The sequence below is a fragment of the Trachemys scripta genome, chromosome 14, assembly GCF_013100865.1.
Source record: "Trachemys scripta elegans isolate TJP31775 chromosome 14, CAS_Tse_1.0, whole genome shotgun sequence".
NCBI lineage: Eukaryota > Metazoa > Chordata > Testudines > Emydidae > Trachemys > Trachemys scripta.
In genome coordinates, this window is record NC_048311.1 from 8,734,999 (window position 1) to 8,749,864 (window position 14,866).

The 14,866-nt window shown below is 44.8% G+C and overlaps 1 protein-coding gene across 1 annotated transcript in view; it reads left to right on the forward strand.

Moving 5' to 3' along the window:
* GLP2R (glucagon like peptide 2 receptor) overlaps nt 1-14,866 on the forward strand; it is a 121,201-nt gene that overhangs the window by 31,135 nt on the left and 75,200 nt on the right. Inside the window, exons 5-6 of the mRNA XM_034790523.1 lie at nt 14,112-14,218; nt 14,464-14,620. Coding sequence (XP_034646414.1) covers nt 14,112-14,218; nt 14,464-14,620 — 264 coding nt within the window. The remainder of the gene's footprint in view (nt 1-14,111; nt 14,219-14,463; nt 14,621-14,866) is intronic.

A 14,866-nucleotide genomic window follows, 5' to 3' on the forward strand; every position in this document is an offset into this window, starting at 1 on the left:
TCACCATGAGTTTTCAAAAATAATGGCTAATGGCTCTGCAATCTCACCCGCCAACTCCTTTAGCACCCTCGGATGCAGCGCATCCGGCCCCATGGACTTGTGCCCGTCCAGTTTTTCTAAATAGTCCCGAACCACTTCTTTCTCCACAGAGGGCTGGTCACCTTCTCCCCATGCTGTACTGCCCAGTGCAGCAATCTGGGAGCTGACCTTGTTTGTGAAGACAGAGGCAAAAAAATCATTGAGTACATTAGCTTTTTCCACATCCTCGGTCACTAGTTGCCTCCCTCATTCAGTAAGGGGCCCACACTTTCCTTGATTTTCTTCTTGTTGCTAACATACCTGAAGAAACCCTTCTTGTTACTCTTAACATCTCTTGCTAACTGCAACTCCAAGTGTGATTTGGCCTTCCTGATTTCACTCCTGCATGCCTGAGCAATATTTTTATACTCCTCCCTGGTCATTTGTCCAATCTTCCACTTCTTGTAAGCTTCTTTTTTGCGTTTAAGATCAGCAAGGATTTCCAAGCTGGTCGCCTGCCATATTTACTATTCTTTCTACACATCGGGATGGTTTGTTCCTGCAACCTCAATAAGGATTCTTTAAAATACAGCCAGCTCTCCTGGACCCCTTTGCCCTTCATGTTATTCTCCCAGGGGATCCTGCCCATCTGTTCCCTGAGGGAGTCAAAGTCTGCTTTTCTGAAGTCCAGGGTCCGTATTCTGCTGCTGTCCTTTCTTCCTTGTGTCAGGATCCTGAACTCGACCATCTCATGGTCACTGCCTCCCAGGTTCCCATCCACTTTTGCTTCCCCTACTAATTCTTCCCTGTTTGTGAGCAGCAGGTCAAGAAAAGCTCTGCCCCTAGTTGGTTCCTCCAGCACTTGCACCAGGAAATTGTCCCCTACACTTTCCAAAGACTTCCTGGATTGTCTGTGCACCGCTGTATTGTTCTCCCAGCAGATATCAGGGTGATTAAAGTCTCCCATGAGAACCAGGGCCTGCGATCTAGCAACTTCTGCTAGAAAGCCTCGTCCACCTCATCCCCCTGGTCTGGTGGTCTATAACAGACTCCAACCACGACATCACCCTTGTTGCTCACACTTCTCAACTTTATCCAGAGACTCTCAGGTTTTTCTGCAGTTTCATACCGGAGCTCTGAGCAGTCATACTCCTCTCTTACATACAACGCAACTCCCCCACCTTTTCTGCCCTGCCTGTCCTTCCTGAACAGTTTATATCCATCCATGACAGTACTCCAGTCATGTGAGTTATCCCACCAAGTCTCTGTTATTCCAATCGCATCATAGTTCCCTGACTGTGCCAGGACTTCCAGTTCTCCCTGCTTGTTTCCCAGGCTTCTTGCATTTGTGTATAGGCACTTAAGATAACTCATCTATCGTCCCTCTTTCTCAGCATGAGACAGGAGTCCTCCCCTCTTGCGTTCTCCTGCTTGTGCTTCCTCCCAGGATCCCATTTCCCCACTTACCTCAGGGCTTTGGTCTCCTTCCCCCGGTGAACCTAGTTTAAAGCCCTCCTCACTAGGTTAGCCAGCCTGCTGGCGAAGATGCTCTTCCCTTTCTTCGTTAGGTGGAGCCCGTCTCTGCCTAGCACTCCTCCTTCTTGGAACACCATCCCATGGTCGAAGAATCCAAAGCCTTCTCTCCGACACCACCTGCGTAGCCATTCGTTGACTTCCACGATTCGACGGTCTCTACCCTGGCCTTTTCCTTGCACAGGGAGGATGGACGAGAACACCACTTGCGCCTCAAACTCCTTTATCCTTCTTCCCAGAGCCACGTAGTCTGCAGTGATCCGCTCAAGGTCATTCTTGGCAGTATCATTGGTGCCCACATGGAGAAGCAGGAAGGGGTAGCGATCTGAGGGCTTGATGAGTCTCGGCAGTCTCTCCGTCACATCGTGTATCCTAGCTCCTGGCAAGTAGCAGACCTCTCGGTTTTCCCGGTCGGGGCGGCAGATAGATGACTCAGTCCCCCTGAGGAAGGAGTCCCCAACCATCACCACCCTCCTCCTCCTCTTGGGAGTGATGGTCGTGGAACCCCCATCCCTAGGACAGTGCATCTTTTGCCTTCCTATCGGTGGAGTCTCCTTCTGCTCTCTTCCCTCAGATGGGTCATCTAGTCCACTCTCCGCATTAGTACCTGTAGAGAGAACATGGAAACGATTGCTCACCTGTATCTCCATTGCTGGTGCATGGACGCTCCTCTTTCTCCTTCTGGAGGTCACATGCTGCCAAACCTCTTCACAATCCTTCTGTCCCTGCTGCGCCTGCTCTGAATCTTCAGAACATTGTGGCCATAGAAGCATCTCCTGACGTCTGTCCAGGAAATCTTCATTTTCCCTTATGCAACGCAGAGTCGATACTCGTTTCTCCAGCCCTCGAACCTTCTCTTCCAATATGGAGACCAGCTTGCACTTTGTACAGACAAAGTCGCTTCTGTCCTGTGGAAGAAAGACAAACATGGCACAACCTGTGCAGGTTACAACAGCTGATCGCTCACCTTCCATATCACCGTCCTCTTAAGAACTTCCTCAACTGCTGCAGGAACTACTCAGAGAAACCTGCAGATGAAAGCCTCAGTGCGCTCTCCCCAAGCGAGCTCCCAGGCAAACTCCCGCTGTTAGCCTCTGCTGTTCGCCGCTCAGCTGGTTTGCTGTTGACTGCCCTTATATACCAGTGAGGCCCACTCAAGGCCCACCTGGAACAAAGCACTCCCAATTCACACTTTTCAAACAAACAAGCAAGCAATCAAGCACACGGTCAAACTGACCAACTGTCCCAGCAGCAGGCTCTCAGATACTCACCAACACAGCCCCCCTAATACAGCACTTAGCGTACCTCCTCTCGGACAGCTCCCAGGCAAACTCCCGCTGTTAGCCTCTGCTGTTCGCCGCTCCTCAGCACCAGTTCATCCCTAGCTCAGCATCTTGATTCTTCTCTTTCTCTAACAGCTTTTTCCAACCGCCCCCTTTGGGTGGATTCTGAGCCCCCTCCCCAGCTCGAGCTGCCTTCTCACTGGCTGTTTCTCTCTCCAGAACAACATTATATGCTGCTGCATCACAGCTGCACGGGCTAGTGCCTGGGCCAGGTTACTACAAATCCTGTTAATAGCAGAGAGCAGTATTATCACAGTGCAGAGCGCTTCTGTACAGTGAGCATCATGGCTTGTGCAGTATGATCCCCGGGCTAACAACATGCAGTGCTGTTACTGGCCTTTACTCATGACTGCACAGAAAGCTGCCTGTACAGTGATATTTTATTGCGCAAGCCAGTAACACTCATCTTTGTAGCACCCAACCTCTTGTTCACAAGATGTCCTGAAAACATTTACTGATCAACCACATGCAGTTTGTGCCCTTTGTACCCATTTAATATACACCTGAGTGCAGATCTTGTGGCCCATGCTGAGGGCAGCGTACAGTTGCACACCTCTGTAACCGTGCCTTCTTGGGCCACAACTGAGAATGCCAAATTCAGGACTAACTGCTGAGAAATAGGGCAGAACCCCCCCCGAAGACTGGTGGCTAATCCCGCATAGGATATACCAAACCAGCAACAAAAGTAAACTTCTGTTTCACCAAACTGGCTAACAAGAAGTCATAAAGGCAGTTTCCTCAGGCATTCCAGTTCTTGTATTACCACCAAAAACACGAGACTTAAGAGATGGGTGGTTCTTTAAAACCAGTCTCTTCAAATCAAAGGTTCTTCTGATCCCAAAGGACCAGCCACACTCCCAGGTCAATATATAACTTAGGACTTACCCAAAAATCATGCTGATGCCAATCCTTTAGTATCTAAAATCTAAAGGTTTATAGAAAGAAAGAAAGAAAGAAAGAAAGAAAGAAAGAAAGAAAGAAAGAAAGAAAGATCAGAGTTAAAATTGGTTAAAAGAATCAAATACATACAATAAATGCAAGGTTCTTGGTTCAGGCTTGTAGCAGTGATGGAATAAACTCCTGGCTTAAGTGAAGTCTCTGGCTGCTTCCAAATCATCATTGGAAGGTCCTCAGTCCATTTGTAAGAGTGCTCCCATTAGTATAGTACATATTCCAGAGTTTTGAGCAGGAAAGAGGCAAAATGGAGGAGTTTCTGGGGCCTTTTATATTTTCTGCCATGTGGAGGGAAATCCATTGTTTCAAACAAAGGCCTCAGCACAGCTAGTGGAAAATTACAGGTGACAAGATAGCATTTGGAGTCATGTGGGCAAGTCACATGTCCATGCATGAAGGTTTGGCTACAGTAGAAGCCATTACCTGTAACTCAAACAGCATGTTTGCAGGACAGTCCCTTCAGTGTAGATGGGTGTCTCCCATAGTCCATTGTCAGTCAAGTGTCTCTTGATGAGCCACTTAACTTGAATAGTTCCTCCAAGCTGTGCTGGCTAACTATCTTGTGGGCATTACCCCAGGAGCAAACATTTGAAATCCAGGTATAAAGCCAATATTCATAACTTTAAATACAAAAACGATAAAGATATACAGATAGCATAATCATAACCAGCAAATCATAATGTTTTCGTAGACATCTTACATGCCACATTTTGTACAAGATCTGTTGCAAATATATAACAGTGGTTGCAACAATGATCTATATGCTCATATTTTAATCAGATAACGTGACAATCTCCACTGAGGAATTCTCTCACCATACTAAGCACAGTGTGGTTCAGAGAACAGGTGATAGGACTAAGCATCAAGAAACCAAGGTTCTAATTCCAGCACAATTGCTGCCCTGCTGTGTGATGGTGGAGAAGTCACTTAATCTTTCTGTGCCTCTGTTTCCCCTTGGTTCATTGTCTCCAGTGCCAGTGGGCTGTGACTGTGGGGGATAAAGTGGGGGCACCTCCCAACTATAGTACTGTACTGTAGAGTATGGCAAAAAAAAAATTCCCTGGACCCTAACCCCCCCATTTACATTCATTCTTATGGGGAAATTGGATTTGCTTAACATCATTTCACATAAAGTTGCATTTTTCAGGAACATAACTACAATGTTAAGTGAGGAGTTACTGTACCTTGACTTTAGCAAAGCTTTTGATATGGTCTCCCACAGTATTCTTGCCAGCAAGTTAAAGAAATATGGCTTGGATGAATGGACTATAAGGTGGATAGAAAGCTGGCTAGATCATCGGGCTCAACAGGTAGTGATCAATGGCTTGATGTCTAGTTGGCAGCTGATATCAAGCAGAGTGCCCCAGGGGTCTGTCTTAAGGCCGGTTTTGTTCAACATCTTCATTAATGATCTGGATGATGGGATGGATTGCACCCTCAGCAAGTTTGTGGATGACACTAAGCTGGAAGGAGTGGTAGATACACTGGAGGGTAGGGATAGGGTCCTGAGGGACCTAGACAAATTGGAGGACTGAGCCAAAAGAAATCTGATGAGGTTCGGCAAGGACAAGGCAGAGTCCTGCACTTTGGACAGAAGAATCCCATGCACTGCTACAGGCTGGGGACCGACTGGCTAAGCGGCAGTTCTGCAGAAAAGGACCTGGAGATTACAATGGACGAGAAGCTGGATATGAATCAACAGTGTGCCCTTGTTGCCAAGAAGGCTAACGGCATATTGGGCTGCATTAGTAGGAGCATTGCCAGTAGATCGGGGAAGGTGATTATTCCCCTCTATTCGGCACTGGTGAGGCCACATCTGGAGTATTGCGTTTTGGGCCCCCCACTACAGAAAGGATGTGGACAAATTGGAGAGAGTCCAGCGGAGGGCAACAAAAATGATTAGGGAGCTGTGGCGCATGACTTATGAGGAGAGGCTGAGGGAACTGGGCTTATTTAGTGTGCAGAAGAGAAGAGTGAGGGGGGTTTGATAGCAGCCTTCAGCTACCTGAAGGGGGGTTCCAAAGAGGATGGATCTAGACTGTTCTCAGTGGTGGCAGATGACAGAACAAGGAGCAATGGTCTCAAGTTGCAGTGGGGGAGGTTTAGTTGGATATTAGGAAAACCTATTTCACTAGGAGAGAGGTGAAGCACTGGAATGGGTTACCTAGGGAATCTCCATCCTTAGAGGTTATTAAGTCCCAGCTTGACAAAGCCCTGGTTGGGATGCTTTAATTGTGGTTGGTCCTGCTTTGAGCAGGGGGTTGGACTAGATGACCTTTTGAGATCTCTTCCAACCCTAATCTTCTGTGATTCTATGATTCTATGCTGTACACTTGCTCTGCTCTTGGCAAGTGTTTGCTGGATCTCCCATGGGTACTTGTTTGCATTGCTTGCACTGGTTCACTGTATCACAGTAGGATGCACTTGCTCTGATATACTGTCCCCTGAGCCCTGTTTCTGCTCCTGTTCATCCTGGTTCATCTGTACCTGCTCCTTCTGTTTCTGTTGGACCTGCATTTACCTGGGTGCAATATCAATTGGTTGGATCAGATCCACGGCTAGTATCGACCAACAGCAGAGAAATCAACCTTTTTTTTTCATCTAATTCAGAGGTGAAAAACTCCCACACACATGTTGTCAGCTCATTCTGTTCCCTGGTGCTGGATCTTGTACTTTTGTTGCTGTGTGGCAACATGGAGATGGAGTTCTAAAGACAGTATGCTGGGAAGCTCCAACACCGACATTGCTCCCTGCTGGCTCTATTGTTCCAGTATCCCTATCCTATTTTCCTCTCACAAAGTGGCAGATGTATTTTCTTCTGCATCATGGAAAAATACCAGAAAGCATATCATGGCAGGCTCCACCACTATGCCCTCTTAAGGGTATGGTCACCAACTTGAGTTAGTTAGAAACAGCTATATGACAATGATGAAAGTGATAACATCCAAGCCAATGCACTTGAACCATCAGTGGAAACACTGAAATTGCTCAGAAGAAGATACGATTACCAGGCTGGACAATAAATCATTGCAATCCAGATAGGGGTTTGGTGAGTAGTGCGTACTATGGAGATGTTCTCTGTCTGTAGAATTTTTCAGTTTTTTTCCTGAAGAGAAGCTTTACTTGAGCTAGAAAAGTAAATACATCGTGATGGGTCAGCTAAGCACATTAGTTCTCAAACTGGGGGTCATGACCCTTTTGTGTGTGGGGTCGTAAGCCCCGACTCTAGCATGCAGCCCCAAGTTGTGAGCCCCGACCCCTGCGCTGGGCTGTGAGCCCCGACCGAAACGCATGGCTGCGAGCCCCGACCCCTTATGGCACTTATGGATGGCAATGATACTGCAAAAAACTGAATATGCTTTCTATGTCTCATGATACTGTGAAACGCAGAATATGTGAGATGTCTGAAGATATCAAAAAACAAGTTGTGCACAAAATTAAATACTCTGCTTTCAGTATGTTCAGCCTGCAACTTGATGAAATTACTGATGTTACTCACTACGCAGAACTGATAGCATTCTTACGGTACGTGAATGCCGGAGATGTTAAGGATGAGTTCTTATTCTGTGAACAACTTGAAACAACCACAACAGTACAGGACATTTTCAATAAGGTAAATGCCTTTTTCGAAAGCAATGGCATTGAATGGAAAAATCTTTGTGGTATCTGTACCGATGGTGCTTCAGCAATGATGGGTGCACGGTCTGGATTTCAGCAGAAGGTAAAGTGTGTCTCACCTAATGTGATTGTCACTCATTGTGGAATCCATCATCAAGTCCTAGCTGCAAAGACATTGCCAATATGCCTTAATGCTGTGGTGGATGTTGTTATACGAGCAGTGAACTACATTAAAGCTCATGCTCTGAATAGTCGTCTCTTTCAAGAGCTCTGCAATGAAATGGGTGGTGAATATGAAGTTCTACTTTTCCACACTCAAGTCTGATGGCTTTCTAGGGGACATGCATTAAAGAGTGTTTTTATACTTCATGAAGAGATGGCAGAGTTTTTTCTGCAAAAACAGAAACAAGAGCTGAACAAAATGTTCAGTGACAAAAAATGGCTTCTCTGCTTGGCATACCTACTTGATATCTTTGGTAGCCTTAATGATCTCAATCTGTCACTTCAGGGAAAACATTCAACATTAATAGACCTGACTAATAAAATCAAAGCCTTCCAGATGAAGTTGGATCTGTGGTGCAGGAAGCTGGACACAGACAGATATGGCATATTTCCGACATTTTCCTCGTTCAGTGAGGAGGAGGAAGTTAACATTGATAGTGCTCTCAAATCAGCAATCAGTGAACATTTGAGAGCCCTTCATGAAGAGTTCTCACACTACTTCCCAGCGCTACCAGAAGCACTTCATTCTGGTGAAGAACCCTTTCAGTGTGACAGCTGACCAGTTACCAACTGACGATATTCATTTACAGGAAGTTTGTCGACATGATCAATGATGATGAAGTGAAAGAAAAATTCACACAGCTGCCTCCAAACCAGATCTGGTGCTCAGTTGCAAGTGAATACCCAATGCGAGAGTGGATTCTCCAGCCTTCTCACAATAAAGACGGAATCTCAAAACCGGCTTGATGTGAAGGACGACATCAGATGCACCCTTTCTAAAACAACACCAACCATAAAACTTCTTGTATTAAATAAACAGCATCATCCATCTCACTGATTTTTCGATGCTTCAGGTCATTAATTGCTGTCAAGTATTAAAATAAAATTCTACTTAAAAATAACTTTTCCACTTATATAATTTGATAAAAATGTGCTTTAGTCTTAATTTAAAAGCAATGAGAAAAGGTAAATTCATTTTAAGCAATAGGGTTTAAATTTAGTATTTAACATAATGTTAAATACAAAAAAATGTGTTTTTAATTTCTAAGGGGGGACGCAGTCAGAGGCTTGGTGTTCAAAAGGGGTCACCAATACAAAAAGTTTGAGAACCGCTGGCTAAGCAGCATTAGCTCCCTCCCACTTCCCCTTCCTGTGGCCAGGTAAGGGGAAACGTCCTCAAACAGAAGTGGCCAAACTCTGTTTGGAAGTGGTGGCTGCATGGCTAGCCAGGAGCTGCAGAGAAGCTGAATGCAAAGAGGAACACCCCAGAAACTATGTGTGGAACCGGCTGTGGCTGCTGGATGTGACAGATGGGTGTGGGTCTGTGTGGGACTTATGGGGGAACAGCGCAAGGGCTGGGTGGAGAGCCAATGCAGAGCAGCCCCAATCAGAGACAATAACAGCCTGTCTTGGAAAACCTCAAGCTTCTTTTTACTTGAATAAAGACTGGACTGGAGAGAGCACCCCAGCCACTAGGCCTGAAGAATCCTGACTCTCAGTTGGACTGTCCCAGGGACCCAAACATGTACCACTATTGCTCAATTTGGAGTGTAACCATTTAAGCCTCTGTACCTGAGGTATTTCCCCTTTCCTGCCAACCCTAATAAAATAGCCTTTCACTTGCCAAGTGTCTGAGTGGTTACTGTGATCCACCAGGGCTAATGCCCACAACACCTGGCTGCCAAAGCACTGTACCACTTGCCTCTGAGTTGCAGTAGACCTGTAACACTACTGGCACCTTAGGAGTTTGGTGTAATTTATTGAGCATCTCCAATAATTACAAAATGCATCAGAAACAGGCACGAAAGAAATAAAATGTTAAAGGAAAATGGGTGCTCACTGGTTTCTGCTCAGATGTCCTGTTCCATATCACTTGACATGCTCACACATTAATTTCTCCTTTTAATTCATCCTTATTTTCATCTTGAGTTTAGAAACAAAACCTATGTAAATGGTGCTGAAAATGACTGCACATGATAGACCTGATTTTCAAAACTGCCCACCCAAAAATGCATGTTCAATTGTTCGCCCATTTTGCACAAATGGTTATTGTGCTTCATGCAGAATTTAGGTAATTTCAAATGAGTAACACTGGTCTACAATTTTTGAGAAGTCGTCTGCTTCAGAGATAAAATGTGCTATTTATTATGTATGTTGATGTGCTGAATTCAAATATGACAATTAAAACAACTGATTGGATACTGCTTCTCAGATATTTAAGTTTTTACATTTTATGTCTATGTATATTGTGTAGATAGTAGAGTTTTAATCATAAATTGTAAACCTAGGTCTTTTCATGTGTTTATGGTTGCTTTACATGATAATATTTCACCTGTCCTGTTTATGTAACACTTTAAAAATCAGCAAAAGGGTTATATAAATAAAATGTATTATGAAACAAAAGGCAAAAAACTATTATGTACATAGTTTAGTCCTATTCAGTGTCTACTTGGCGCTTCTTGGCTTGTCTCTTGTATTCATTAAACGGAGCATCTCTTGTCACTGTCCAGCAATAGTCTGCAAGCATTGATGGGCTCCATTTGCCCTGATAGCGTTTCACCATTGTTGCAATGTCCTGGTGAAATCGCTCGCCGTGCTCATCGCTCGCTGCTCCGCAGTTCGGTGGAAAAAAATCTAGATGAGAGTGCAAAAAATGTAACTTTAGTGATATGTTGCAACCAAGGCTTTTGTATGCTGTAGGGAGCCAGGGTGGCTTCCTTCCGAACCTGAGGGTAAAGTGCCTGTCCCTCAGCCTGAGTGGGCGGGGCCAGCCCAAGCTTGCTCCACCCCCCGGAAGGGGAGGGGTGGAACAGGAAGTATAAAGGGCGGGGCCCTTAGCTCAGTTAGGGCAGCACCAGGGAGGGAGGCAGACACAGACCGTGGGCTGCTCCCTTCAGAGCCTGCTGCCACACCAGGGGAGGCCCTGGACCTGTGGAAACCTCACCTGGAGGACGGACTGGGGCTGCCAGGACTGCCCGCTGCCGAGTACCCAGAGGAACTGGAGGAGTCGGAGGGGGAGCGGGAGCTGCCAGCAGCCGAGTACCCAGAGGAGCTGGAGGAGCCTGAGCCTGAGGGGGAGCCGGAGCTGCCAGCAGCGGAATACCCCGACGCACTCACGGGACCAGAGGGATTCGGGCGAGCAATCGGGTAGGAAGTAGCCCAGGGACAGAGCTGCACAGTGGTGAGTCTATGTAGCGGGACGACCCCGCTGACCCAGTGGTGGGACCCTCGTTCTGCCACTGTCAGGGCCCTGGGCTGGAGCGCAGTGGTGTAGGGTGGGCCTGCGCTCCCCTACCCGGCAGAGCCACGCCGGGACCTTTGCCGGCGCTCCCCTGCCTGAGGGGCGCGCTACTGACCTTTGCCGGCGCTCCCCTGCCTGAGGGGCGCGCTACTGACCTTTGCCGGCGCTCCCCTGCCTGAGGGGCGCGCTACTGACCTTTGCCGGCGCTCCCCTGCCTGAGGGGCGCGCTATAGACTCTGGCTGGCGGCCGCCCCGCCGCTAATTCCCCGCTGACGGAGGCGTGACCCAGGCCGGCCAGTGACCTCATAGCTCCCCACCACCCCCTAGCGGGTAGGTGGGCCAACGCCGATCACATATGCCTTGAGGAGGTTTTCCACCAACAATCTGTAGCTGTCTGCCTTGTTGTTTCTGAGAAAATGTATTGCCACTAACTGGAAGGCTTTCCATGCCATCTTTTCCTTGCCACGCAGTGCATGGTCAAATGCATCATCTTGAAGAAGTTCACCAATATGAGGACCAACAAAGACACCTTCCTTTATCTTAGCTTCACTTAACCTTGGAAATTTTCCACGGAGGTACTTGAAAGCTGCTTGTGTTTTGTCAATGGCCTTGACAAAGTTCTTTCAAAGTTCACATCAGACCTAGCTTGATGTGTAAGGGTGGTAACAAAATCTTCCTTGATTCAACAAGTGGTGGATGCTGAACACTTTTCCTCCCAGGCTCCAATGACTGTAGGAGTGGCCAATCTTTCTTGATGTAGTGGGAATCTCTTGCAGGACTATCCCATTCGCAGAGAAAACAGCAGTACTTTGTGTATCCAGTCTGCAGACCAAGCAAGAGAGCAACAACCTTCAAATCGCTACAAAGCTGCCATTGATGTTGGTCATAGTTTATGCACCTCAAAAGTTGTTTCATGTTGTCATAGGTTTCCTTCATATGGACTGCATGACCAACCGGAATTGATGGCAAAACATTGCCATTATGCAGTAAAACAGCTTTAAGACTCATCTTTGATGAATCAATGAACAGTCTCCACTCATCTGGATCGTGAACGATTTTGAGGGCTGCCATCACACCATCGATGTTGTTGCAGGCTACAAGATCACCTTCCATGAAGAAGAATGGGACAAGATCCTTTTGACGGTCACGGAACATGGAAACCCTAACATCACCTGCCAGGAGATTCCACTGCTGTAGTCCGGAGCCCAACAGCTCTGCCTTACTCTTGGGTAGTTCCAAATCCCTGACAAGGTCATTCAGTTCACCTTGTGTTATGAGGTGTGGTTCAGAGGAGGAGGATGGGAGAAAATGTGGGTCCTGTGACATTGATGGTTCAGGACCAGAAGTTTCATCCTCTTCCTCTTCCTCGTCTGACTCAAGTGAGAATGATTCTGGTGCATCAGGAACCAGCAGTCCTTCTCCGTGGGGTACTGGGTGTATAGCTGATGGAATGTTTGGATAATGCACAGTCCACTTTTTCTTCTTTGACACACCTTTCCCAACTGGAGGCACCATGCAGAAGTAACAATTGCTGGTATGATCTGTTGGCTCTCTCCAAATCATTGGCACTGCAAAAGGCATAGATTTCTTTTTCCTGTTTAACCACTGGCGAAGATTTGTTGCACAAGTGTTGCAGCATGTGTGGGGCCCACCTCTTGTCCTGATCTCCAATTTTGCAGCCAAAATAAAAGTGATAGGCTTTCTTAACCATAGTGGTTATACTGCACTTTTGTGATGCAAAAGTCACTTCACCACAAACATAGCAGAAGTTATCTGCACTGTTCACACAAGTACGAGGCATCTCTGCTCACTTTGGCTAAACAGAAATGTGTCCCTTTGCAAAATCAAACACTGACAAATAAGAGAGCACGACACTGTATGATTTCTAGAGCTGATATAGGGCAATTTGTTCAGCAGAGTGATGGAAGCTTCGTTATGATTGCATCATCCATGACTTCTAGGAATAACATGATGCAATTCATATCATGTATGATGCAATACCAGCTTCAGATTGCATCATTCATTGTTTTGCCTAAAAAGCAAGTACTGTCCAAACCCAGTCATAGATTTATTCATAGATCCAGTCAAAGATGTATTTTAGTCATTTCTGGTTTAAATTGAGATCCCTTCCCTTTATAACTCACTTATCCTCCGCCATTCCCAAGTCAAGGGTCGTATATACTGACCCAATATCATATTTTGAAAACTAGAGCCAATCAACAATTTTAAGCATCATTTTCGTTCTCAGTGACCCAGAATTAGTAAAGTTTGACTACATTTATTTCAGAACCATTTTGGCTGTAGAGCAGTGTAATTAGAGCTGGTTGAAACTCAGAATTTCTGTTTCACAGGAAATTTCAACACTTCAAAATGTGTTTCATTCTGAATCAGAGCAAAACAAATATTTAGAATTGTTCTACAAAATGGAAATTCTGGGGGAAAAGTTTTGGAAATTTCAAAATTTAGATTCAAAATGATTTTTTTCCATTTTTAATTACTATTATTAGGTTTGTGTTATCTTGCAATCATATTTCTAAGATATTGAAAGAAGCTTGCTGCTCTAATTAGTACACTGAGTGCTTATCTTCTTTTCTTCTTCAAAGTCTTCAAATTGTTTCCTCACAACATGAACAGGAGACATTTAAAAAAATTTACACAGGAATTGTCATCAAAATTGCTGTGATTTCATGAACAATTTTAGTTTCAACAGAATGGCATTTTCAGATAGAAGACTGTTTTAATGAAAAATTTCTGCCCAGCATTAGTAGTTATTAATTTATTTGGCTATCTTCATACCCTAGAGCCCAATTTGCATATTTAATCGTGGTGGCTGTTGGCAGAAATTAGGCTCACAGTTGTGCATACAAAATTTTCAAAATTAGACCCTATGTGCCTATTCCAAATATTAAATTATTTCAAATTTTAAAACCTGCTAATTATATCTGGCTTTCCATAGTTGTTCCCACCTGTTGATCTCACAGGCGTTACTGAGGAGGGTCATTTACAGATGGGGAAACTGAAGTTTGGAGCAGTTAAGTGACTTGCTCAAGGACACACAGCTGGGTAGGACAAATATAGAACCCTGATGTCTTAACTCTGAGTCCAGTGCCCTATCTGCTGGGCTAGGCTGACTCCCACACTTGTGCGACTTATTTATTTTTCTCTGTTGTTCCTATGATTAGGAAGAAGAACACATGTTACTTTCCACCCTACAGTTACTGTACACCATTGGATACTGCTTGTCTCTCATTTCCCTTGTATTAGCTCTACTTACACTTCTGCTCCTCAGGTTAGTGCCAACCAACATTACTAGAACATGTCTTGTATTCTGGAATTTAACAACATATGGATTCTTTTTTCAAGTAACTGAGCTTATAATTCCATGTCAGATGTAACTATACACATTTACTATGCAAATGTAATTCTTGAGCAATATCTGTTGAGGGCAATAATATGAATACAATGATATTGTTTATAATGAAATTTATTCTAAAGGATTCATAAAAGGGGACATTTCTTTTTGTACTTCCACAGAAAACTTCACTGCACTAGAAACTACATCCATATAAATGTATTTGCTTCCTTTATCCTGCGAGCCACAGCAGTTCTTATAAAAGATATCATATACCATAATACTTATTCAAAAAGACCAAATAATGAAATTGGATGGCTTTCCTACTTCAGTTCTGAGGTAATTCTATTTTAGTTCATTGTTAATAGTATAATTTGTGCTGCAAAAGTTAAAGTTGCAAAACAGTTTCCCTTAGGAAAACAGGTTTTAGATGTTAAAAGGTGAATTATAAAAATTGAAATTTTGCAGGAAATCGCATTCATGGAGAATTAGGGTAAAATTCTGGATCAGAATTGATTTTTATTTGATTTAGATATGATCATAAGAAAAATTTATAGTAAGCACACTGTGCTGGTTAATAGTGTT